Here is a 26293-nt window from a genome sequence, read left to right as displayed (position 1 = left end):
TTCCCTTGGGAAACAATTTATTCATAGGAGGAAGCCTCATCCATCAAGTCCTGGGGCATGCAATTCTTGTGGGGGTTGCTCCACTATGCATTAAATCAGTAAAGAAGCATGGAGACCAGAGAGAAGAATGTGGTGGCCTACACACAAACATCTGATGATGTCTAGAAATGCCCCAGTTGAGATGTCACCAGGGCAATGCCTGCAAGTGTGGAGGAAACCACATCCCATGGCCCAGCTGCAATGCAGAGAAGAACCAATGTCCACATTGGAGGTGCGATAAGAGCCAAGGAGATGATCTCCTGCAGGAAACCCCAGTCCTAGGAAGAGGTACTCACCATCCCATCTCCGCATTTTGTCCCAGTCATCACCAGCCCAGGGTCAGAGAGATCTTCCTCATCATCCTTTGCGGTGTACATGTAGGTGCCTCGGCATTTCACCTCTCGCCCGTTGAAGCGGATGGTGGTGTCGATGGAGACAGTGTTGGTCCCCTGGGGCTTCTTAGCTGAACTTTGGCACTGGATCTTGCCACACATAGCATCCCTAGGAGCGGGGCACAGCCGAGCTGAGAGCAGGAGATGTGGGTACCGCCGGCCACCTCACCCTCCCTGCCCCATCAGCCCCTGCCCTGCTGCCTGCTGGCTCATCTCCCTCTGAATTTATGGCCATGTTAGGTTGTGATGGGAGACGCTCAGCAGGTTCAGAAAGGACTTCGCTAAATCACTGACAGCACAAAGAAATGCTGGAGGAAAGAAGCTGCGTGGGTCCCTCTAACATTCCTGGTCTAACTGGGAATAGTGGAGAGCACACACTCCCTAAACAGCACCTCCTGCTGGTTTTTTTCCCTTCAGGAAAAAAAAAAAAAAAAAGCCTTTCCTTTCAGGCTGCATCCATGGTGGGACTGCCTCCCAGCAATGATGGGGACTCAGCTCAGGAAGGACCTGGTGACTTCTGCAGGTCCAAAATGAAGCTGGCCCAAGGGGTGATGCCAGGAGGTTGAGGTAGGACCTCTTGGCAGGGGTGGGCAGTGGGGGGGCTGCACATGTGGAAGGAGGAAATGGGGCACCCATGGGTGCCAGAGCTGCACCCACCTCTTGTCACATTTCACATAGCGCCCTTGGCTGTCTTTGCCACAGTTGCCGTAGGTGTTGCCAGCCATGTTCACATCCTGGAAACAGGCATCTGGGGCTGGCCAGGCACCTGCGGAGGAAAAGGAAAGGTCCCGCGTGGGGTGGAGACAGCAGCCAGCAGGGAGAAATACCAAAACCAGGAGCAGCAGCTGGATGCTCATGGAGAAAACACCATGGGAAATTCTCCCAGAGAGCTGCTGCTGCGGGTGGGGGGGCCAAGAACAGCACAAGAAGGATGAAATTCCCTTTTCTCTGGGGCCACGCAGAGGATTTTGATCGTGGGGGAGGATTCCCCCCTGTGCCTGCTGCAGCTCTCTGAGGGGCACCCACAGGTGCTGGCCCTGGGGGCAGCAGCACTGCTGTGCAAGTGGGGCCCTATGTGCCCTGTACGGGGTGGAAGAGCCAGCAGGGTGTTGGGAGTGTGGGTGTGGGGACCGTAGTGCACACAGGGGCAGGGTGAAGCGTGTGGCTGCAGGTGGCCTTATGTAGTGGGGAGGTCCCATGCAGCCTGGGGTTGTACGCAGCTGGGGGCCATACACAGCAGATAGACGTATAGAGCATATGAGCTATGGGTCATATGCAGCATGGGGGCTCTAGGCAGTCTGCAGCCACGTAAAGTGTATATATATATATATATATATGAAGTGTGTAGCAACCATACAAAACATCTGGCCATGTATGCCTTATGATCCATATCACCTATGTACTGTATACCGCATAAGGTCCATAGGCAATGCGGGGGCCATATAGAGGATACGGGCTAACTGAAGTGAGGAAGCCATACACAGTCCGTGCAGCACACGCGCTGTATGCGGTGCTGAAGCCATTATGTGCTGCAGGACAGCATGGAGATCACCTGCAGCATATGAAGTCACACGCAGCATGGGGGCTGTACGTAGTGTATGGGCTGTCGGCAGCACAGGGACCATAGGCAGAGGGTAAACGGGCATAGCGAAGGACCAGACACCTGTGAGTGTCCATGCACAGCACCCCCAGCCCTCCACGCCAGCCCCGTGGATGCAGATCCCAACCCTGGACGGGGACAGCACAACCCCTCCATCCGCTACCCTGCAGCCCCATGGGCAGGGGGCATGGGGACCCCATATGCAGGCACAGTGCTGAGACCCACCATGGCTCCTGCTCTGCAGAGGGGTGGCAAGGATGCGGGGCTGGGACTGGTGGGACTCACCTGGTCCCCAGAGCTGGACGCACTGCTGGTGGTGGGTCATGCACATGCCGTTGTTGCAGTAAGCCTCGCCGTAGGCGCAGGACGAGCCATCCAGGAGGTACACGTTGGCTGGGCAGTAGGGTGAGGCGCCTGTGCAGTACTCAGGGAGGTCACAGGATCCCGCTGCTTCCCTGCAGATCGTCCCAGCCACCTTTAGCTGTGGCAGGAGGAGAGAGAAATATCAGCACTAAGTAACAGCAAAGGGGCCGAGCTGGGATTGCTGCTGCCTCCTGGCACAGCTTGGGCCATAAACCATCTAGTGTGTCCCGTGTGAGTCTGTATGGGGGCTGTCAGGGTATAAAACCACATTCCTGGACCCCAGCCATAAAGCAGCCAGCAGAGACTGCTGCGGACACAAGTTTACACATAACACTCCTCATTTGGCGCAGGGAGGGCGGTTGACCTTATGGACATGCAGCACATGAGTCTCACGGGAATGGTGGGGGCCATATCCCCCTGCTCAGCCCATGGATGGGCAGGTGGGCATGGTGGGGGGCACAGAGCGTGGCTTACCTTGCAGTTCTGGCAGCAGTCACCGTGGGCACACTGGGCTCCCTCCTTCAGTGTGCAGTTGTGCGCATTGCAGCACGGGTTGGTGCATTCCTGTGTGGGGAGAAGGAGCAGACACCACGAAGGTCAGTAACTCCGTCCCTTCCCTACTGTTGCCTTCTCCACCCAGCACAGCATCACTCTTCTCTTTTTGCCAACGGGGAAACTGAGGCACAGGGGGTATGAGGAAGACCTGAGCACTCTAGGGCAAAGTCAAGAAGAAAGCCAGGACCCAGGTTTAATGAATTTAGGAACGTGGGACCAGGAAGAGCCCTTGGGATGGAGTCCCTGTGGTGACCCTCAAACCTCTTTCCCTTGGAAATACCCCTCTCCACATCCTGCCACCCAGTACCTGAGCTGAGCTGCAAAAGCCCCTGCAGGAAAGCAATGCGGGACCCAGCACCATACCTCCACCTCCCCACAGTCACAGTCTTCTCCTTCCTCCAGAAAGCCATTGCCACATTTCCGTCCCACCACCAGGTCCTTGGTGTCAGGCAGGTTGAAGAGACACATGCCACCTCCCTTCTGGAAGTAGTTCTCCAGCTGCCTCTTGCTGCAGGAGCTGAACACACGAGGAAAGGGGTGCCTGCACAAGGGTTAGATGGGGAGGGACAGGAACCAGGGTGATTGGGACCAAGAGAAGGTGAAAAAACAGTCAGAACTGGGAAATAAGGACAGGGCAAACTGGCACAAACACATCCAAGAGCAGAAGCCACCATCAGCCAGATGCATCAAGACCATGAATATCTCCCACTCCAACTCGCATGGCTGAGCACCAGACTGACAACAAAGGGACACCACACTGAACCCAAATATTCTCCAGAATGCGATGGGGTGGACAAGAGAGCTGCCATACGCGACCCTCAGAGCATCAACCCTCCAGCAAGAAAGCTTTTGGAGATTGGAGACCCCCATGATCTGAACCTCAAAGCCCAGGGAGCACCTGTGCCTGCAGGCTCTGTCAGCTTGATGCTGGTGTAGGTGTCCCCTCTGTGCCTCGGTCCCTTCCACCTGGGACACAGCAGACACCCTCGTCCTAACCGCAAGGCAGCTCTCCACATGTGCAGTCACTATCTGCTGAGGTTGGCTGCTAAATATGTGCCTGTTATCACTCAACCGCTGATGGAAAATACCCGCTCGGGGCTATTTAAATGCCTCTGAGGCTGAGATGGAGAAAAATCATTTAAAAAATTAAATAAATATGGAAAAGAATTACCAAAAAAATCCCATATTAAATCATTTACAACACCTGAGCAGCAAAAAAAAAAAAAAATATTAAAAAAAAAGAGCCTACAACATGTAAGGTCATTACTCTAACAGCCCAGCTGGCCTTTTTCATAAGGAGCTGAAGAGAAACAGTGATTTTCTAGAGCAGCTCTGAGCATGGTTCTTTGGTAATTTTGCACAAATTTGTGGGGGTTTTTGTGTGATGTGCTAAGAAGGAGGAAGCAGAGAGTAAGAGCTGTGCACCGCGCTCCATTTCAGTGCTGGTTTCACTTCCTCTTATCGCTGAAAAAAAGTTTCATTTCATATTAGGCCAACTCATTTCCAAAATGATACAGAGGGCTTCTTCTAAAAGTATTTTTGAAGTCTGGGGGTAATCTCTTGAGCTGTAGGGAAAGCTGTAAGTCCATGCAAGTTATGGGATGGTGGGCAAGTAAATACACCCAATAAGCTGGTACATGAACATGCAAATAGGGACAGGATGAAGGCAGTCAAAAATGTGTTTTCTGCCCATGTGGGGAAAAAAATATTTCAGCAAAAATAAGAAGGAGGAAATGTCACAAGGGATGTCAGCTCAGAGAGTTTTGCTGGCAGGGGTGAGCAGGGGCACAACTGAGTTAGAGCACCTGCTACTGCTTTGCACCAGTGCATCCAGCTCCAGTGGGTGGGTGCAGGACAGTGATCAGCTGGATAACTAAACAAGTGTACAACTGCCTCGTTCTGGAAAGCTGGTGCTTTTCCCTGCCACAATCCACCTAGGCAGAGCCTAAACCCCCTGGCGTCAGCACCACAGTCTGCCAGCCCCAAGAGCCACAAGAAAGTAGCCTGGAGACACCCCGAAACCACATTGTGGGTTTTGACTGTTTTTATTAATTGGAAGAGTGGGTGGGTTCAAATAAAGAGGAATAAGCAGCTGCTTTCCTGCAGTACAGGGTAATCTGGGGTGACTGTATTGTTGGGAGCTGGAAAACCTAACAGGATTTTCAAAAGGACAGTGGCACCAACCAGCTGAGTTTCAAGCAGTTTTGGGCTGAATGAAAGGGTAAAAGCAAAGGAAAACAAATCAAAGATGGATTCTGGAGAGCATGAAAGCTAATGACTGCCACTCTGGAGCATCCCGCATCCAGATTTAGCGGGATTGGGGTGAGGGATGTGAGCACACTACCTGCAGCCCTGCAATGCCCGGAGTCCCTGCCAGCATGACTGGGGACTGGGCACCCCTGGACCCTCCAGCCTTACAACAAAGAAAAAATCATGGTGCTGAAGTGTGGGCTAGCACAGGACAATGCCTTGGGTTCTTGTCATGTGTCAAGCAGACAACATCAGATTGCTTCCATCCCTAGCTCTTTTGGGATGGGGGCTGCTACCCCTCAGAGACCACCATCCCTGCCTGCTCCTGGGCACTGGGATGTGCTTGCTCCAGGGAATTGGGGTGTGCAGGGCAAAAGGAGAGGAGGGCAACCAGCCGGGTCCTCCTTTGCAAGGGGGCACTGCACCCCCAGTGGTGCCTTGCAGGACGGGACTCCCTTGCCACTCCACCCAGCTGCAACAGCATCCGCAACTTGCCAGGGGGCTTAGGGGCCTTTTAAGGTTTTTTTCAACTTAAATGATTCTATGATTCTATAATTCTATCCCATCCCCACCACCACTTACCCGGTGGCCGCTGCCATGACACAGCCACCTTGCTCCGGGGTGGCCTCCACGCAGCAGCCCGTGCTGTCGTGGCTCATGCCAAAATTGTGGCCGATTTCGTGGGCCATAGTGGCAGCTGCTCCAATGGGCTGCTCTGAGTGGTCCTGCAGAGGGACAGGGGATGTGTCAGCACAGCAGCCAGAAGCGATGGAGAGGGGTGATCCTGCAGCAGGGAATGGGGTTGGCGTGATGGAAGGACCGCAGCATCCCTGGGGATTGCAACTGGATCCCGTGGGAGGGACAGAGAGAGGGATGGAGAAGGATTCATGGCAGAAGTGAGGTTTGGTCTCCTAGAAGTCCTGCATGGGACCATTGGGAAGGGTTTTGCTGGAGCCATCTGCTGAAAACCTGGGGCCTTGGAAGGCGCATCCTAAAAACCAGAAAACTTGGTGCCCCACACCACCACCCTGCCTAGGGATCACAGGTCACCAGAGCCACCATCACCCCATCAGGAGGAGGAGGAGAGTTATCCAGGGAAGAGATGACCCTACAAAACAAGAGAGCATAAGCAAGGAACAAACCAGGGTTATTTAATATGAGGGGCAGAAGCAACACAGGAGATCCCAACGCTATTGCTAGCTGCAAGCTGGGGGTGTACATGGGGTGGGACCTTTAAACCTTTCTCAGCCTCCTTAGTACCTGGCCAACACCTGAGGGGGTTAAGGAGCTATTAGCATCATCATTTGCTTTCAGGCTGCATCCCAGGACCAACCCTGGACAGCTGGTCCTCCAAGCCCATGAAGAACCCCAGCAAGACAAGGTGGTGATGGGGTCCCTCAGACTGGGAGGGGCAGTGGAGACCCCCACGCCCCTCTTACCACACTGACGCCTCCGGAGTTATCCACGCTGCACATCCCCTCCAATGGGGCCATGCCGATGGTTGTGCCCCTGAATGTCTTCCCTCTGACCACAAAGGAGAATGGAGGGGCAATTAGCACCCCAGGGGTGGTTTGGAGACCCCAGTCCAAGCTGGGACCCCCCTGCCCTGAGGTCTGTAAGGATGCTTACGTCAGCAGCTGGGCATTGTCATGCTTCTTGCGTGACCTCAGCGCCTTCTTCCACTGCAGGAAGGACCAGAGCGTGGCATTGGCGTCGCTGGTCACAGCACACTGATCCCGTTCCGTCCACACTTCCAGGCCAATCAGGGCCACCTTGATGTTCAGAGACCTGTAAAACTGCAGGGAGGGGACAGGGATGGAGGGGACAGGGAGTGGCATTTGCTGTGCATCCTCCATCCCTGCCACAGTATTTCAGCTGGTGGGTCTCTGTGCTTTCCCTCCAGCTGGGTGACCCAACGTCACCTGCAGGCATGAACTCTACAGGACACAGGTTGTGGACACAGGAGCCAGTCAGGGTGGCACAATGCCATCCATTAGCTGGAAACACCTAAACTTGTCCCTTCTTGTGTCAAGGATTGATGCCCATCGCCACAGCAGGGCAAGAGCCGGCATATGTTTGGCTGCTGCAGCTCAGCTGATGGGTGACAAAACATTTTCCATAACATGCTCACATCTGTCATCTGAACTCATAGCCCTAGTGACATGGGGACAGTCCCTAAGAGCCACCACCAGGCTGGCCCCAAGCTCAGGTGTTCTCAAATGCACTGGGAATGATGGAGGTGGTCACAAGGACCAGTAGGTCCCTCTCACCAGCTGTTACCTTGTCCACGTAGTTTGCAATCTCCACAATGCGCTGCTTGGTGTGGCCCAGGTTGAGGTTCTGGTTCCTGTACTGCAGAGAGACAGGGATGGGGAAGGGTCACGGGAGGAAAAGCAGGGAGGGAGACAGAGAGATGTCACAGCTTTGCAGCAGGGGACCAAGTTTCTGTCCCCCCACGGCACTCACCAGTGTGTGATCAGCAACAATGAAGAGCTCCATGTACTTCATGGTCCTCCAGGCATCTCTCTTCGCCTGCAAGACAGACAGCAAGGCTCAGAGAAGTGAAGAAGCAGGCAGCCCATGGCTCTGGGCATCTCAGGCTTCCCAGACACCAGAGAGCTTGCTCAGGAAGGACAGCAGAGAGGGGAAACTGAGGCACGAGGCGACAAGGAAAATTTGAGTGGCTACAGTGCAATTCCCAGTATCTCCTCACATCATGTCCCACACCATATGATGCAGCACCAGTACCCAACCCACACACCCTTCCTTTGAGGTCTCCTGTCCAAACTCAAACTATGTAAACTGCCCATGCAGACCCTTCACGTCCCATCTGCCTGCGCAACCCTGCCCAGATGCCAGGGTGACAGGCACTCCGCCACAAGCTGCAGGCATTTAGCTGGGGTGCAGACAGCCCCACTCCCAGCCCTCTGCAAGCAAAAGGACCCCAGGATGGATTTACCCGGTGGTACACCGGCTGGAAGAGCTGAGCAATGTCAGCGATGGTGCTCCCAAAATCATTGTCATGGCCGCAGGTCCCTCCTCTGATGGGCAAGTGCTCTGCTCGGTGGATGAGGTGGTGGCCCGGCTCGGGGGTCCCCAGGGGTTTCAGGTAGTAGCTGGTGTTGCTGCTCAGCACTATCAGGCCCCTGGCAATGGAGAGCAGCCCCCGATGGCTCCTGTGGTGCTTTAACTCTGGCTCCCCCAGCCCCTACGAGACCCCACAAACTCACTGCACCTCAGCTTGGTCCATACCCGGGGTGGGGGCAACATCAAGAGGTGGATGTCTCTGCCAGTGCAGCCCTATGAGCTATTACATCCTTAGCATTCAAAGCTCCATGCCAGTCAGACCACATGAACGTGGGGTGGCAGCTGGAGGTTGCGGCAAGGAGAAGCTCAGCTCTGGGGTACCTGCTGCATGGTGAGGGCTCTTGTCACCACCAGAGACAAATTTTCTTGAAGGCAGTTCATGCTGCCAGAAGAACGGCTGGACCACTGCCCTCCCCACCCCCCGCCCCCACCCCCCAGGGTTGGGTGAAGGATGGGAGGCGAGTGATGGAAAAATCAGCCCTGTGAAGCACCTAGAGCTGGTCTTGCAGGACCATCAGTGCTCCTCTGGGGTGTCCCCAGAGGGGGTGCCTGCAGGGAGGAAGGGGGCAGCCACATCCATCCCCCTCTTCATCAGCCCCACAACCCCGTCCCCTGCCCTGCACGTCTCCATACCGTATTCCCAAGCAGGTGCTGAGGACAACCCAGGAGCCTCCATAGCCCCGGACGTGCCCGTGGTAGTAGCAGTGGTCCTGGAGAAAGGTGATGGAAACCTCCATTAGAAACCACCACGCAGGGCTGGGCGGCAACAAACCCCACATGCTCACCCCAAAAAACCACTCATTTTGCATTTCCCAGCCAGGCAAGCTGTGTCCCTCTGCACCGGGGAATGGGAGGGATGAAGCCAGGAGGCTTCTGGCTCCGGCAGTTCAGCCCAGGACACAGACAACCCCACGCCTGGCTCAGCGTGCTGGAAGGGTGACAAATGGCCGGTGGGTGGACGTTGGGGAGCGCCAGGGCTGCTCAAGCCCAGCGCTGCGTGTGTTTATTTCCTGAGGTGCTGTATCACAGCCAAGAGATACAGGAGCCGCGTGCTGCTGCATTCCTCCTGCGACAGGCGCCGGGGATGCTGCCAGTGAAAACACCCTGACCCAGCCTGGTGGGGCTTTGGCTTCATCCCAAGTGCCGAGGCACCCTGAAAAACAGAGATGAGCTACGCCCATGCCCCGGCACCCACCGTGTGGTTGGGGGACACTGTCACAGGCTGCCCATCCGTGGTGTAGTGCGTCTCGGTGTAGCCTGGTGCAAGCAGCCTGCGGAGAGAGGAGAGGGGTGAGGACCCCCAAGCTGCTCTGGGCATCCCATCACAGGGACACAACAAGTCTCTGTGCCCAGACCCGTGCACCCAAGCGGAGTTGAGCTATCCACGTGGTCCCCCTCAGCCCCCCTTGCAGACCTTCAGGTAGCGGAGCTGGCAGCAGGGTCATCACCGCTGCATCAGGTCTGGCCCTCAACCAGGTGCCTGTGGCCAGTGGGGACAGTCCAATGTGCCCCCTTGCATCTCAGCAAGGAAGGAGCTGCCCATACTGCTTTGGGGTCCTGCTGGTCTGGGATGGGGGACCTGCATGGGGGGAGTCCAGCTGCCCAACCATCCCCTGCCAGAGGACTCAGGCATGGTGAGACTACCTTGCCACCACCAAGGATGAGCAGCCAGGCAGGGTAACAGCTTCTCCATAGGGACCAAACCCCTCTTGGGACTCCCAAAGTCCCCAAGGGGAAGCATCCTGCTGGGAGAAGAAAGGGTCAACCCCATACTCAGGATCCAGGTGAAGACACTGGGATGTTTGGGGTCTCCGACACAGTCACCCCCTTTAGCCCTGGGCATGTCACTTCACCTCACTCACAGCACATCTAGGGTGACGCTCCCAACCCAACACCCCAGCAGCAAAGCAGGGGGTCCCCCCAAAAAAACTGAACTGATCGTGAGAAACCTCAGGCTGCTTTTAGCAAAGCCTGCACCCCCCCTGCCTTCACCCCATGTGCCTCTGCTTCCACCCAGCTGCCGCTGGTCTCCCACCGTGGCCGGTCCCAGGGCTGTCTGTGACACAGTCCCATCCCTCGCTGACTAATTGCGTCCTGCCGTGGGGAAGAGCTAGAGCTGAGCTCACAGCCAGTGAGTGAATGGGGCTGGGGTTGCTGGGGAGCAGACGTGGGGGACTTAAACTGAAATGACCCCACGGATGGTGGAAGAGAAGAGAAGAGGATGGGGGTTTCCCACGCTGCCCAAATCTGCGCAACCTTGCCCAGATGCCACGGTGATGGGCATCCCACTGTGAGCTTGCAGGCACTGTGGGGATGGCAGGTCCCCCATGGGCAGGGCAGCGTGCATGTAGGTGTCTCAGCCATCCAGAGAAAGACAAAGCAGGGCTGGGTTTGCCCCCGCTGACAGTTTGGCCCTCAATTCATGGGGTTTGGCTCTGTCCCAGAAGTTTTATTCTGCAGTAAGAAAATAAACCAAGCAGCCAGCCCCAGAATAGCCCTCCCGCCTCTTGGTTTCTATTTTGCAACTAGTTTGGTGCAAAAATGTCACTGTGGGCACGTTCCTGGCTTCCCAGTCTGCCTGTGAGTGGGTGCCTGGCACCAGTAACTCCAGTTACAGCAGAGGAAGGAGACAGGAGCTCAGCCCTGTTCCTGGAAAGGGACCAGCGGGCAGCCTGGCAAGCACAAGGTCCTATGCAGGATGAAGACAGGGATGGGGACAGGTCGGCTGAGGACAGTAGAGAAGCAAAAGCCTCCATGTCATGCCTGGGGAACTGGAGAACTGGGGAGGTTGAGCTAATCTCCCAACCGGGGACACAGCAAGTCCCATCCAGGGTCACAGCTAGTCCCAGAATGGCTCAGACCACTGGGATGTCCTCTCCAGGGCAGGCCAAGAACCAGGAGCCCAGGGGAAGGAAGAGCAAGGTGTCTTCTCCAGCACAAGAGGCCTTGTTGGAGAACACCACAAAGGATGGTTTTGGAGGCCAACCATGCCTCCCAGTACCAGAAGAAAAAATATTTGAGGTCTAGCATGGCCTTACTGACCCATGAGCTAGCAGGGCTACGGTAGCCCTGTCAGCTGGCACAAGACAGCAGTTTAGATGGCCTGGGCTGCACTGGTCTCCCCAGCAGACACCTCACTAGGCACAGCCAGTCTTGGATGTCTTGGGTGCTGTGGAGCTTGGGAGCCATATGGACTGCCTTGGGTGCCATGGATGGTCCCCATTGTTATAGATGCTCTTGGGTGCTATGGACTGCCTTGGGTACCATGGACGGTCCTGGGTGCCACAGATGCTCTTGGATACCAGACATTATCTTGAGTGTCATATGGATGATCCTGAGTGCCATGGACTATCATGAGTGCCAAGAACTGTCTTGGGTGTCATGGATGGTCCTATGTGCTATGGATGCTCTTTGATGTCATGGAAAGTCCTGGGTGCCACCAAACAGTCCTGAGTGTCAGGGACAGTCCTGGGTGCCATGAATGATCCTGGGTATCATGGATGGTCCTGGATGCCACGGGATGGTCCTGGGTGCTCAGCTCCCTTTTGCTGCCACCAAGCCCCTCGCCTGTTTCACTGTGCCCTCATCCAGAGCTCAGCATCCTGCAGCACCCCACGCTCCTCCAGTCCTGCTAGAGGCAGTGCAGCCACCAGGGATGCTCTTTACTCCTCCTGGCCACACACATCCCTTCAGCATTGCAAAGTGATACCAAGCCAGAATTAGAGTCATGAGAAGACGTACAGACATCTCCAGGGCTGGTGCAGCAGCTAGGAACGAGGCTAAGCTCTGCACATGAGCTTTCAAGCCCCACTACTAACCCCTGCAGTGCCCACAGTCCTAAAACACAATGTGCATGGGAACCCCCCCAGTTCTCCTTGCACACACCAAGCAGCTCCCTGCTGCCTGGCAGGGCAGTTTGGGGGACACCGTTGTGGCTGCTTTCATACCCAAACAGCAGCAGGAAGAGGGTTCTGCCAGGCACAAGCCTCCCACAGCTGCTGGCGAGAAGCAGAAGTAGAAGCAGAAGCCCATCCTGCAGAGATCAGCTTTCTGACCTGCTCCACCATGGGGCTGCCTGGCACCAGGAGGGACCCAAACCCGCAAAGAGACAAGTGCCACAGCTCTTGGGAAGAAGGGCAAGGAGAGCAGGGCAGGAAGATGGAGATGATTGCTCTCCTTGCTCCAGCCCTGGCACAAGGAGATGGCAGGCTGGGTGAGCATCACAGGGGACAGATGCTGCTGGCACCTGCATCCGAGCTGAACCAAAGAAGAAACCCAGAAAGAGTTGAGCAAGGCTGCATGGCGAGGTCACCAGGAACAGTGCCAGGCTGCCACAACCCCAAAACCAGTCCAGCAGAAGAGCAGCAGAGGTTTCCAAATCACTGCCAGCAGTTGGCGTTGCCCACCACAAGATACCCCCAAAGACCTCACAGGATCAGCGCTACCAGCAGTGTGGCAGCCCGAGAGCCCCCAGTCCCGCTGACCCTCTGCCTGGCACATCTCCATCCCCTGAGCACCTCACACCACCCTCGCCCGTGCTGGGTCCTGCACCACAGCATCGAGCCAAGGCTGTTTCTTGCACAACATGGGTGTGGGCAGTGGGAAAAAGAGCATTTTCAGCCCAAACTGCTGCATCAGCTGCAGCCGACAGGAAGCCACACCGGGCCATCCCTTCCCCTGCGGGCAGGAGAGTCAAGACAGGGCAGCCAGGATGCTGTTGCTCCAGGTGGGACCATGGACATCCAATGCCCCTTCCCCAGCCCCAGCCCCGACACTTACTGGTTCCTCTCCAGCACCAGGATGAGCTCTCTGCCCTCAGCCATGACGGCCACCTTTGCCCGGGCAGGTGCCAGCACCTATGGAGGAAGCAAAGAAGGGGCTGGGTTAGAAAAGACAGAGCCCAGGATGCTGCCAGCCAGGTGCCGGCCCATCCTGCTGCCTGCCTGTGTTACTGTAGGACTTACTGCTTCATTAGAAACACAGAGGACAGTGGGTGCAATAGATTTTGAGCGCTGTCCCTGTTTGGAAAGTAGGAGCCGCTTTGTCAGTTGCAAAATGCAACGGGAGCAGGGAGAGCATGCATGCCCCTGGGCAGGAGCGGGCGTGAGTGGGGACACAAGGATCAGGATGTCCCCAAGCATCCCCAGCCACTCTGCAGGGGACAACCCACACAGACACACACCAGCTCTCACCTCCCAGAAGCTCGGTCCCCTCAATTCAAGATGGTGACAGACCACAGGGCACACTGTGCTGTTCCCACCAGGACCATCTCCTCCGCCCATCCCGGTCGCCAGCACCTTCCTCTGCTCCCCAGCTCAAGGTGCATCCCAGCCTCTCCTCCATGCTCCACCTACTCCATCCCCTGCCACAAGCCCGCAGAAGGGAAGAAATAAACCCTCCTGCTTGATTGCCTGGGAATTCCCAGTCTAGCAGGGGGTAACAGACAATTTGAGCTGAGATTCAGCCCACAAGAATGGGGGTGAGACAGCAAATCCCAACTCTGCTGGCAGCTTCCCCAAAGAAAGGCAGCAAGGGAGAACAGACAGGGGATATGGGATGGGGATTATCACCACAAGCATCCTGAGTGGGGTCTCTGCACGCTCCATCCCACCACAGCTCCATCCCACCGGAGTTTCTGAGCCAGGGAAAAGGGCTTCATCCCCTGCAGAGGCTACCTATGTGCACCCCTACAAGGTAAAGAAATAAATAGCAACCACCCAGGCACCGGATAACTGCACTGTTAAAAATACCATGGGGCAGCGAAAGGAAATGATTGACTCAGCTTCCCCAGGATGCCGGTGGTTTTACTCACTCCTTCACTTTGGAGGGTGTTAAATGGGATCCCTATGCAGAGATTCACACCAGCATGGCTTGTCTGCATGTGACAGGATGGACTAGAGCCCAAAAGCACTGCCCTCCTCCCATGTCCCCACATCCCTTCCCTGGCTCCAGCGCTGGGGACACTAAAAGCATCGCCCTGTCTTTTGTTTATGGCCTGGCTGGCTCCGTCTCCCTCGCTTGGTCCCTCCCCATCCATGACAGATGCAGGGACCCTGGCGGGCTACCAGCCCTCGCCCCTACGCTTGGGATCCACTGCGGGGTCCCAGTACACTGGCCGTGAGCTGGCAAGGTTTTCCCAGCTGTGGAGGGAAAGGGGAGAGGAAGGAGCCATCCCCACAAGGCTCTGGCTTTGGCTGCTCTTAGCATCACGGGGTTTTGCAGCCAATCACTAGGAATGCAGCGGGGCGGGGGTAAAGTTGGGTGATTCTCAGCTTGGGCTAAAACAGAGGTCAAATCCTGCTGTCCCCTCTTATCCCTATGGAGATGGCCAGCAAGGCTTTGCTCCTTATGCAACCCAGTCCCCACCCCATGCCCTGGGTACTGGGGAGATCAGGGGACCCCCAGCCTGGCAGCCCCAGGGCCACCCTCTCAGGGACCATCATGCTTGTAAAGGGCAGCATCATGGGACAAAGCGTTTTGGGGTGCAGGGCAGCTGGGTACCACCACTGCTGCACCCCAGGGCAGGGGGTGTGTGCTCCCAGGGTGGGTGTTCCTGCAGGTCCACCCCAAACAGAGCTCTAGCAATGGAGGCACCCTGTTAAGCTGCTCAAATTGGCCAGGGGTGTGCTTCTGGCCCCCAGGGGACCCACGGGCCTGAGTCCTCATGGCCCCATTTCCCGAGGACAAGGAGATGACAGTCACCCCAGCCTGCAGCAGCCTGGGGACATGGTGACGGAGTCGGGTCGGCTGAGCTCCCTCTCTGCCTCCAGCACTGTATTCCCAGCTCCAAAAAAGGAGACCAGACACAGCACTTAAAAAAAAATAATAATAATAACAGCAAAGCAAACTGAGCCCAAGGCCGTGCTGCTTCCCGGTGAGCCCCCTCAGCACGGCCACAGCCATGGCATGGCCATGGCCCCCCAGCTCCCAGCGAGGGGCCCTGTGCGATGTGGGGAGGAGAGAGCCAGGGCAGAGGGCTCCCCTCCTTCAGTGATGGTGGGAAATGGCTGTATTTTTAGAACATGATCTTATACAAACATCACTCCCTGGCCAAACATGGTCTGTACATTTTTCTTGCTGTTTCCCTTCTTTCCCCCTTCTCACCCTCCCTTTTTTCAAGCCCATTTCTCCCCATCTCTGATCTCCCTAACACCCACTCCCCGCAGCCCATCTCCTCCTCCTCCCCAAGTCCCTGCCGGCTCCTTCCCGGTTTTGAATTCCCCAGCAATTACTCCCTGCCTCGACTTAAGGGCCTTTACTGGCAAAATGCTCTTTCCCAGCTGCCGTCTTAAAGGGACACGTGTGTGTACAGAGTTATTCCAGCATTCACAGCTCCCCGTGCAAGCACTGTCCTGTCTCCCAGGCTGCCAAAGGCTGGGAAACAAACCGCTGCTAATGGGATCTGCGTCTGACCCCTGCGAGGTGATGCATCGCAAGCTCTCCCCTTCCCTGTGCCTCAGAGTTTCCCCTGAGAGCAAGTGAAGAGGCAGTGGGGAGCAGGAGACTGATCCTGGTTTCAGCTGGGATGGGCTGAAACCAGCTCAGCCCCTAGGAAAATAAATAGCAGTAAAAGGAAGGAGGAGGGAGCACCAGTTGTGCCAGGCATGCAGGAGCCAAGTAACTCAACCCTAAGATCAGGAAAGGTTATTACATTAATTAAACACTGATAATTTTGCCTTGAGCCTAATTGGCAGGCAGCTAGGTCCCCAGGAATTGCCTGTCAAGATGCTGTGCACCAGGAATGAGCAGGAATCAGCATCATCCTGGGCCCCAGCACCTTCCTAGGGTCCAGCACCTTCCTCCCCACCCAACCACCACCATATCCTTCCTCCAGCATCCATGAAAAGGCTGCACTGGTCCCTATCCCAGGCTGCAGGAACTGCCTTCTATCAGCCCTGGCTGGATATGGAGGTGGTGGCCCCTCTCCAGGACATCCCAGCAAAGCCAGTCCCACCAGGGGCTGGGCTGAGAGAGGCAAAGAGCAGCTGGGATGAATCTGCCCTGGCCGGGACCCAGCCTGCAAGCGGCCCAGAAGACCCACTGGGCTGAGCTCGAGTCTATTTTTCTTTTCCAATCTGCTGATCAGAGAAACCACAGCGATGTTTGCAGAGGAGCTGAGGCCAAGGGGTTTGCTTTGCTCTTTGAGCAGGAAAACGGTCTTTGTTTCCCCACAGCTCCTGGCTATTCTCCTCACCCAGCCTCTCCTCTGCCCTTGCTGGAAAACTCCCCCTGCCCTGCAGGAGAGCGGCTCTCCCAGGAGTGGGTTCACGGAGTGCTGAGCTCCTTGGGAAATCACTAGTTAAGCCAAAATCCAAAACCCACATTCAAATCACAGCCTGGCCATCTGCTTGGGCAGGTCCCATAAGCCCTGATTTCCTAACAAAGCACATCCAAGCCTGGATGTAACAAGGAAGATGGGGATCCGAGTTACCAGGAGGTGCTCCATAGAGGATTTGGTGATGGGTTTCACAGCTGGAGTATCATGGCTGAGCCAGGTCCTCCCCAGGCAGCTGGATTAAAGCAGCAGAGTTGGGGTTTGAAGAGCATGGCTTGAGGACATTGCCTTGTCCTAAACACACCGGGATTGGGATCTGAGATCTCAGGGACAAGCTTCTCTCTCCAGCTGCTCACTGGAAAAGCATCCCGAGGACAGCCAGCCTGGGGGGAGGGGTTGTCGGGGGAAGTAGGGCATCAGGCCCTGGAGGCAGAGGCAGGATTTTCGTTGTTTTAAAGCAAACTTGGCTCAGGGACCACATCAGGGTTTGCTCAGTCCTGCCACACCTTGCAAAGGGAAAAAGGTTTTCCCTGCAGGAAACAGATTGTAGGAGTGCGTGTCCTTGGCACCTGCAGCCAGCCCCAAACCACAGGAGAGCCCCTCCTCCCTTCCCCCTCCAGAGCAGAGCTGTGACCCCCCATGTATGCAGTACTCCCCGGGGGGGGACTCATGGGGGTATCACACCCCAACCGTGACCAGAGGGGATGCTCCAAGTGTTGGTCAGTGAAGATGAAGCGGATGGCCATGTCCCAGCCCCAGGACAGGGAGACAGTGGCTGCTCCAGGGACCCAGTGGATGAGCCTGCGGTGTGAGAGGAATCGGTGGGTGGAAGGATGCTCCATCAGTGCCAAGGGTGTTCCCATGCTGGAATGAGGTGCCAGGAGAGACCCAGAGGGAGCTTGAGGGGCTCTTCTGCCTGGGTACCCCTCAGCCCTTGTGATTTATAGAATCACAGCATGGTTTGCATTGGAAGGGACCTTAAAGGTCATCAAGTCCCACTCCCTGCCATGGGCAGGGACACCTTCCACTAGCCCAGGTTGCTCCAAGCCCCGTCCAGCCTGGCCTGGGACACTGCCAGGGATGGGGCATCCACAGCTGCTCTGGGCAGCCTGTGCCAGCGCCTCGCCACCCTCACAGGGAAGAATTTCTTCCTTATGACCAATCTAAACCTACTCTCTTTCAGTTTAAGACCACTGCAGTGAGAAACTATGCTTGAGAAAAAGCAATTACAAAGGGAAAGAAATAAGGCCGGGAACACCACAGGCAGTAAGACAGGCTGGGGGTGTCCCCAGTGTGGGGACAGGGGACTCCTGTGCCTCAGGGCTGGGTGCCAGTGAGGTGCCAGGGCCAGGATTCTGGGTACAACCTCCATTTCCACCTCTGAAAAATGGCAAAAGCCCATGGTCAGCTCTGGCAGCCTTTGTGCCACATCCCGAGCTGGGGGGAAGGAGTGGGAGGAGGAGGATGCCGGCAGCAGCAGGGCAGGATCCCACCCCAAGCCAGCAGCAACAAGGGAGTTGTTTGCAATCAGGGTCCCCACGACCTCCTTCCCGGCCTCTCTGAAATTGCTTCCATGTGTGTCAGGAGCCGTCGAGCCCGCAGGGAGTTCAGCCCCAAACAATAGGAGAGTGGAGGGTGTAGAGTGGGGAGGCAGCGTCTGGCCCACCCAGTGCCATGCCAGCCCGCACACGACGGGACTGCAGGGCCACCACCACCATCCTCCTCCTCTTCCCACTGGTGTGACCTTGCTCCTCCGGGAGGAGGGAAAGGAGACACAGTGATGACCCTTGGGACTGTGGCACAGGCCACCCCGCAGCATCCCACCTGCTGTGCAAAGAAGCAGCCCCGAAGGAAGGGAGAAAGGAGCCTCGGGACCATCACCACACTTGAACCCACCACTTCACACACTCGGATGCTTTCCCCTCGCAGGCTCCTGCCCCAAAAGCCAGGCATGCCCGGACAAACAGAGCAGGCTGGCAGCAATCACGCAGCCATATTTATTTCCAGGATCTTTGCTGGAGGGCAGGAGGACATGGGGTGTGGATGGGGCGGACTGAATTGATCCTAAAAATACACATTTCAGGAGTACCAGGATGAAAAGGGCTGGTTTGGGGTTCTTTCCACAAGTGGGGGGCCCGCTCGCCCCTACCCCATCCTTTGTCTGGTTCCCACCATCCTTCCCCCACGAAGCCTCCCTGCTCCCGGCTGCGACCACCCTCCCTCTCCCCTCCTTTCCCCAGCTCCAAGGAACAGCAGCCTCCTTGTTTCAGGCTGGCTGGAGCCAGCGGAGGCAGAGCAGATGCCAGGAAACACTCTGAGACCTGCCCAGCCACCCTGGCCCCAGACTCTCCCGACAGCTCCCAAAACCCCCCACATGCCTGCGACTTGCACCCACCCAGCACAATTTCAGGCAGCGGGGTGTTAGCTAGAGTATAAATAAACCTCCCGCTTCCATGTGTTCCCTGTCCTGAGCGGCCTCCAACCTAAATATAGACCAACCCAGGGCTGCTAGAAAGGGAAGGGACATGTCTGCAGGGTGACCACAGCATCCCCAACACAATGGGCTATTTCAGCTACCGGAGAAGCACGATTCCCAGCAGGCAGCATGATGGGAGCAGCGCTCCCGATTCTCCCCGGGAAAAGGAATCGTCTAGCCCCTCAGGGCAGCCCAAAGCCCCTCTCTGCTTCACCGATGGGAAGCACAGCTGATTCTGCCTTTGGTATCTCCTGCCTGGAGCAAGGAGGTCTCACTTGGAGGCATCTCAGGTGGTTTCAAAGCTGTGTCCTCAGCCCCTGCTCCAGGGAGATGCCACCAGAGAAGGTCACTTCCCAGCACTCAGTCTTCTCAGCAGCAAATCTCCTCAGCTCCAAAACACAAGTTTCCCAAAACATCCACATCAGTGCTCATTCTGCTGGGAAGCAATTTGATCTGCCTCGAAGGAGACCACAGCCCCCAGGACCCTCCCAGCTGCTGGGTACAAGGACCAGCTGCTACAACCGATGGGCAGCTGCAGAGCCAGTTGACCCCAGAGTCAGGCAAAGCACCAAACCCAGGCGAGGGTCACCACAAATATCTCATAAAGTGGATTTGGAGACAGTGGGGGTGGTAGGGAGGGTGCAACAGGCCGCAGAGCAGCCCTAGAAAGAGATGTCTTCTCTTCCCTGCAGGCTGTACCTAGCTTCTCCACAGTCTTCCCAGGGACATCGCTCTTAAATCCTGCAGCGCTTTGCCTCTTGTTAATACTGCTGGTCTGTCTACCCTGGCCAAACCACCAGTCTGATGAATTACCTCCACCTCCCTTCTCCAAACTGCCCAGCCCCTTTCCACTCTCCCTATAGCTCTTGGCCACCCTTCCTACTGCCCAGTAGTTAAGACCGCCTGTAATTAACTCAGCGTTGCACCCTCTGCTTTCCCTGAACAGAAGACAGAGAAATGAGTCCTGAAAACCTGACGTCCTGCTCACAGGTTCTGCAAACTCAACATCTCCATCCGAGTCCCACCACGAAGACCTCCAGGTAGAGGACCCAGCCGCGCAGCACAGGGGAGATGAATGATCTCTGCCCTTACCTTTTCAGCCAGGCTGACAGCTCGTCTGGTACGGCCCCCAAGGAGCCAGTGTGGGGTGACCCACTCTCCATGGGATGGTGGTCCTGGGAAAAAGACGATCTGATGAGCGTGTGAACAGCCCTTGCAAACCCCTGAGAGCGGGAGCTACTCCACCACCACATCAAGAGAAAAATGTGGGAGACAGACCAGAGGACTCTGGTCAACATCCAGGGCCACCTCTTAGGTGTTTCTGGGGGACGGACATCACCAGGAAGCCAAAGCATCGCCCTCTCCCCAGGCCAGCACCCTCACTGCTGGCCCAGCCCTGCTGCTGGAAGCCTCCCAGGAGCATTGCTGCGCACCCAGGTCCCAAAATAGCAGTAGGAATCCCCTGGAACCCACCCTGGAGAAGCAACCAGCATGTGTGGTACCACCCAGACCCTGCCCACATCCCAGCCATCACCAACCAGCCTGGGCAAACCCCACCGAGCACCCCAGCCCCTGGGCAAGGGCAAGGCCTATCCAGGCAACAGCGCATCTTCCTGCCTGCTCCGTCACTCGTGAATCACACAAACAGCTTTCCTTTTTTTTTTTTTTTTTTTTTTTTTTTGCCTTTATGCTTTTACACTATTGATCGTCGTCATTTATGGAATGGGGAAGTGTAGTTCGATCACCTAGAAATCAAACCATCATGTTTGCAGCCAGAGCTGGGCTCGAGCAGGGAGCAGAGGAGCTAAAATAGCTGCAGCACATTACGGGTTTCTTTGAGCCATCCCAGCTCCCCCGGGCAGAGCAGTACAAGCAATTCCTTGGCTTGATTAGAGACAGACAGACTTTCTAAGATTATTTTTTTTTTCCCTAAACTATGTGGCTGTATTTGATTGCAGCAGAGCGAGCAGCTACTGATGACTTAAGCCTGGACAACAACAGGAAAAAGAAGTAAAATCTGAAGATGCTGCAGCATGAGGATGAGGTCTAGCAAAAATGTCAGAGGTTGGACCACCTTGCCAAGCCAAATGTTGTCAGCAAAAGCTTGGATCTAATAACCTTCCCCAGCAAAGGGCAAAGTTATTTACTAAGGGAGTGGAATAACGGGGCTTATGGCTTTATAATTTTATATGCTTGTTTTGGTTCCCTGTGCAACGATCTGGGGGGATTTGGCTTGAGGAAAGATGAAGTTATTGAAAAGAAAAAAAAAAAAAAAAAAAAGAAAAAAAAAAAAAGGAGTTATTGTTTGGGAATTGCAGATTGAGTGTTTAACATGATCGAGCTACCCAGCCCAGCCATGTCTGTCCAACGAGGCCCCAGGACACGCCTGGCACTATCGCACAGTGGCATTTAATCAGCTATCATTATATATAGCATGTAATTAGATTCCAGGAATAACTGCAGATAAGGTGATGGCACGATCCCAGTTTCCATCTCCTCACTTCCCCTGAAGGCATTGGCAAGGCCCTCCAACCCCCCAGCCATATATAAACCTCATTTTCTGGTGGGGAAACTGAGGCACAGCTACCATGCAACTTGCATTCAGCCTCACAGGTCGAGCAGTTCCAGCGGGGTTTGCTGCCTTCCCATTACAGAGGAAGGGGAAACAAACAAATTAAAAAAAACCCAAAACCTATTTTTAATTTGCTGGCTGCCACAGAGGGAGAAGGGCAGCGAGACGCTGCCGTTCCCAGCTCACTGCAAAGCCCGTCTTTCTCCCACGCTGTCTGGGGAGAGAATGGGACACGAGGGGCAGCTGTCCTGCAGGGATTACGGGCTGGGCTTTGGGCCACACTGTAAAAACTTCTTGGTTATTAAGTTTCTCACTGTTTTGACTATAGAATCACAGAATCGTTTAGGTTGGAAAAGACCTTTAAGATCATCAAGTCCAACGATTAACCCAGCCCTGCCAAGGCCACCACTAAACCATGTCCCTAAGTGCCACAGCTACATATTTTTTTGAACGCCTCCAGGGACGGTGACTCCACCGCCTCCCTGGGCAGCCTGTTCCAGTGCTTGACAACCCTTACAGCAAAAAAATTTTTCCTCATACCCACTCTAAACCTCCCCTGGTGCAACTTGAGGCCGTTTCCTCTCATCCTAGCTATAGCTTTTGCTGGGAATCAGAGAGACTCAGAGCATGAGATTGGACCTTAAAAATCTAAGTCAAATAAACCCCAAATGTAGTGCAGAGGGGGTTTCCCACCCACCCCCTTCTCTTTTATTTCCTGGAAGGCACGCTCATTCCCAGCCCTCTCTGGGAATGCTGAGTTGCAAACAGCCTTGCTTTGGCATTTGGGCTGTTTGCACCACTGCAGCCGGACAGCCTGGTGTTTGGGGGATGCCCGAGCCCCACGATGAGCCCTGTAGCACCCAGACTCCAGCCGAACTGGCAGCTTTCCCGTCTGCTCTTCCTCTCCTCTTTATCCAAACAGAGGTTTCTGGCTCCCACCACCCTCCACATCCCTCTCCCAGCTGCATGGCTTGCATGAGACTTTCTTGGACTTTGTGAAAAACTTATTTTCAGGAGCAGCAGAGAACCCAGCAATGCTCAAAAATCAAAAAATAATACTAAGATTTGTGCTTTGCATGGAGAAGCATCAGCCCCAGCTTCTTGGTGGGGTCATGGAAGGAATTAGGGATGGAGAAGAGAGGCTACAGGAGGCTGAATCCAGCCTGGCAACCCTCCTCGTCCTCCAGTTTGAGAAGCGATAGGAACCTCTAGGGAAAATAAGGTATTTCCTCAACGATAGAAAAAGCCAAGTTTCACCCCAAAACATGCATCAGCAGCACCAGCTGCTGCCAGTTCCCTTTCAGGGTGCCACTGCCCAGAGCGGGGATGGTGGTGGGGATCCCAGGGAGGTGCAGGATGGGGGAGACACGGGGGGGTCCCTGCTGTTCGGGGGTGCTGGGGAGTGAGGAGCTGCATCCAGCCCCTCTCTCGGGGGCGGGGGGGGCTGGCTGGTCCCAGCCCTCCCATCCCAACCAGACCATATAGAGTCATAGCGCAGAGCCCAGCCACCCTGTCCCGGGCAGCGCTGGGATGGGGCTCGGGGGACCAGCCGAGAGGGGGGATTTGGGGGGCACACCCCCAGCAGGGCAATAGGGCCGAAGGGAGGAAGTGCTGCCCACTGCTTCCCCCCCCCCCTCCCCCAAGACCTACATCTTCCCCGGCAAACCCCGCTGTACCCCCCACCCCTCACCGCGGGTGCCCCTTGCCCCCACCCCCTTACCTCCGGGTCCAGAAGCATCCCCCCGCGCCGGGAGCAGCAGCAACAACCCCAGCAACAAAACACGGCTCCCCCCAAAACCAGCCAAGCCCCGGCGGGTGCAGCGCTTGCGGGGGGCCCGCCCGGCCATGCCGGCACTCCCCGGGGCTGTCACCACCTCTGCTCGCCGCCACCAGCCCTGCCTTCCTCTCTTATGCGCTCGGGTCCCCTCCCCTCCGGCCGGCTGCCCCCCGCCAGCCCCATGCACCCGGCACGGCGGCCCCGCTCGCCGGCGGCCGGAGCCCCGGTTCCCCGGGTCCCGGGCTGGGCGGTGGGAGGGAGGGGGGAGGTATTGTTCGCCTTTATTTATTGCTGTGTTTCTTGGCCCAGCCGGGCTGCTTTAATGAAAACCAGACCGGCGGTGAAGGCTGCTCCCAGGCTCCCCCCGCCGGGGCATCCCGCCGCAGCCGGGCCGGCAGCCGCCCTCCCCCGGGCTCCCCGCCGCAGCTTCACCCCCCGGCTCCGGGGGGAGATGTGAGGGGGTACAAGCAGGCTGCCTGCACACCAAAAAGGGGGGAGAAAAAGAAATTAAAGAAGCCCATGCAGCCCACCGGGGCAAGACAGAGCGGAGACACTTCTATGACCACCCCCCTACTCTCCACAGTTACTATTATTAATATGAAATACATTTTTCTTACAGATGGGTGCCAGCACCCAGCCCGATCAAACCAGCTCACCACCCCGCACAGTGAGCGCTGGGGAGGGGGTGCTGCTCCCCTTCCTTCCTGCACACACACACACAGACACACACACCCCCCCATCTTCTCTGCTCCAGTCTTTTGGGGTTAGGGCAAGGACGCATCCATAGTTATTAAAGTCCTAATAACAACATCGATTAACGCTAGTAATTAAAGCTTTGCAAATGATTTTACACTAAAAAGAGCGATAAGCTGCATGCAACACAGCCTCACCCAAAGTGCTCGAGGGAGCTCTGGGCACGCCTGCCCAAGGTGACATTTTGGGAACGGAAAGGACAGAGGACTTTTCTGGAGTTTCACAGCACAAAGGGCAAACCTAAATAGCAGAGCTCCAGCAGCAGCACAGTCAGAGCCCTCCTGGCACTCTGACACATGTGGAGGTCCTGTTAACAGGGCCCTCGGATGCAACAAGCAGATGCAAACATCTCGACAGTGTTAGTGAGTCTTCCCCAACTCAGCAGCACCTTCAAGCCCCCGTTAGCCTCAGGTGCAGCATTTCTCAGGTGGGCTTAATGCCATTTAGCAACACCTCGCTCCCACCACAAGCTCTGCCAAGCATCTTCTGCCCTTTCTGGGCCAAGCTCTGCAGAGCACCAGGAAGGATTCCCCTAAGCTTGAAGACAGCCTCCTGCTAAACCTCACCATGGAGGGGCTGTGCGGATCCCACCACTTCCACAAGAGGACAAATGCTGCAAAAAATAAAGTCACTGCAAAAAATAATGCCACTCCAAAGAATAAACCTGCGGAAACGTGGTGAGAAACAGAGGGCATGGCCATCCCTTCTCAGATCCTGGCAGCTTGGTGCAAGTTCAGCAGAGCAGCTGTAAATCAGCAGCCTGGCACATAACTAGGAGAGATTCAAAGGCATGACAGGGCTTTCAGCCACCAGGGAACCATCATCAGCAAGGTCCAGAGGGACGAGGCTGTGCAGAGCTGTAGAGTGCTGCAAACATCCTTCCAAGAAAGGGCAGCTGGTGGCCAGGACTGCTGCAGAGGGGTGAGCCAGGGGCTGGGATGGAGTAAGAACCATAAGCCAGAGGAAACCCTGTGCAGACAACAAGCTCCAGTCTTCCCCCAGCAGCCTGTCACCACGACATAGCTTCACTGTTAGGTTACATGATATTTTTTCTCATTCCTCCACTTTCTCAACTACAGAAAGCAGCGCAGCCTCAGGGCTAGGTGAAGGCAGAAGTCTTTCTGCTTCCCACTGGCACAGGGAACCTGAGCATGCCCATCAGCTGTGGAGAAGTATGCGGCCCTACACAGGGCTGAGGGTGGCAACGGCTGGTGGTTATCCAGAGCAGCTTATAAAAGGCCTTTTTGTGCAAAGGAACAGGCGTTCTTCCCCCTGCTTACAGCCTTAATCACTTGATACCTCTGCTGACAAAAGCCTACAGAAGCTGTGGCACCCGACCATGGTCCACAGCTGGGTCACAAAGCCTGGCAGCTGAGCCCGAGGTCGGGGATTTCTGCGCCCCAGAGTAAGCCAAGAGTAGCACATGTGAAGCAGGGGCAGGGGGACCACTCGCAACTGTGTAATTAAAGACAAGGAGAGCCTCTTGTTATCCGTTTTCAGGGTGCTCCTGTCCTCCCAGGCACTCACTGAAGGAGGCAACTAGCACAGAGTACACAAGCATAGGGGGTGTGCTCAGGAAGATCCTGGGCACCCGCACTTTTGGTCTTCCACCACTGCTTCATCAGCAGAAACGGCATCCCTCGTAGCCAGTTACAGGTCCTTCTGCAAAGGACAAGGACAGCTGTAACAGAGTAAAACAGCTCTACGCCATTCATAAAAACTTGTGCCTGACAGACCTAAAAATAGTGTCTCCTTAGACAAAATTTCATATAATCTCCTATTAAAATAACTATTCAATCTGCACACAGTGCCACAGGAACTCAACTCCTCGTGCGCTGGCATTCAGGAGGCCGCAGTGTGCGCCTGGCATGCTAGCTCCTCCAGAACCAACTGGAGAGTCTCAGAGCCACAGAATCACAGCATGGCCTGGGTGGGAAGGCACCTCTGGAGATCATTCAGTCCAACCCCCTGCTACAGCAGGTTCTCCTAGAGCACGTTGCATAGAATAATGTCCAGGCAGGTTTTGAATGTCTTCAGAGAACATCCAGAGGTATTTTTTAGTATCTCCAGTCCAAGAGACTTACCCTTCTCTGGAGGAATGTCAGGACTGGCTACTCACCAGATGAGTCAAGGAGATTGGGCAGAGACCAGCAG

The 26293-nt window shown here is 55.7% G+C and overlaps 1 protein-coding gene across 2 annotated transcripts in view; it reads right to left on the bottom strand.

Annotated features, from left to right (window-relative positions):
- Positions 1-23595, bottom strand: part of ADAM33 (ADAM metallopeptidase domain 33) — a 31732-nt gene extending 8137 nt beyond the window's left edge. The window contains exons 1-16 of one of the 2 annotated variants that reach the window (XM_040590774.1): positions 23330-23595; positions 20130-20212; positions 13066-13142; positions 9482-9557; positions 8920-8996; positions 8159-8345; positions 7666-7731; positions 7480-7551; positions 6829-6995; positions 6639-6723; positions 5782-5924; positions 3313-3490; positions 2869-2958; positions 2317-2512; positions 1089-1197; positions 336-540 (exon numbers count right to left, since the gene is read on the bottom strand). In XM_040590774.1, coding sequence (XP_040446708.1) covers positions 336-540; positions 1089-1197; positions 2317-2512; positions 2869-2958; positions 3313-3490; positions 5782-5924; positions 6639-6723; positions 6829-6995; positions 7480-7551; positions 7666-7731; positions 8159-8345; positions 8920-8996; positions 9482-9557; positions 13066-13142; positions 20130-20212; positions 23330-23456 — 1938 coding nt within the window. In that variant the 5' untranslated portion in view covers positions 23457-23595. Of the gene's footprint in view, positions 1-335; positions 541-1088; positions 1198-2316; positions 2513-2868; positions 2959-3312; positions 3491-5781; positions 5925-6638; positions 6724-6828; positions 6996-7479; positions 7552-7665; positions 7732-8158; positions 8346-8919; positions 8997-9481; positions 9558-13065; positions 13143-13478; positions 13578-20129; positions 20213-23329 lie in introns of those variants that run through there. The other variant, XM_040590782.1, reaches the window with a different exon arrangement.
- Positions 23596-26293: the final 2698 nt, after the last annotated feature.

Source organism: Falco naumanni, chromosome 1 (genome assembly GCF_017639655.2).
Source record: "Falco naumanni isolate bFalNau1 chromosome 1, bFalNau1.pat, whole genome shotgun sequence".
Classification (NCBI taxonomy): domain Eukaryota; kingdom Metazoa; phylum Chordata; class Aves; order Falconiformes; family Falconidae; genus Falco; species Falco naumanni.
The sequence above is the reverse complement of the archived record's forward strand: the minus strand, read 5'-3'. Positions and strand labels throughout refer to the sequence as shown.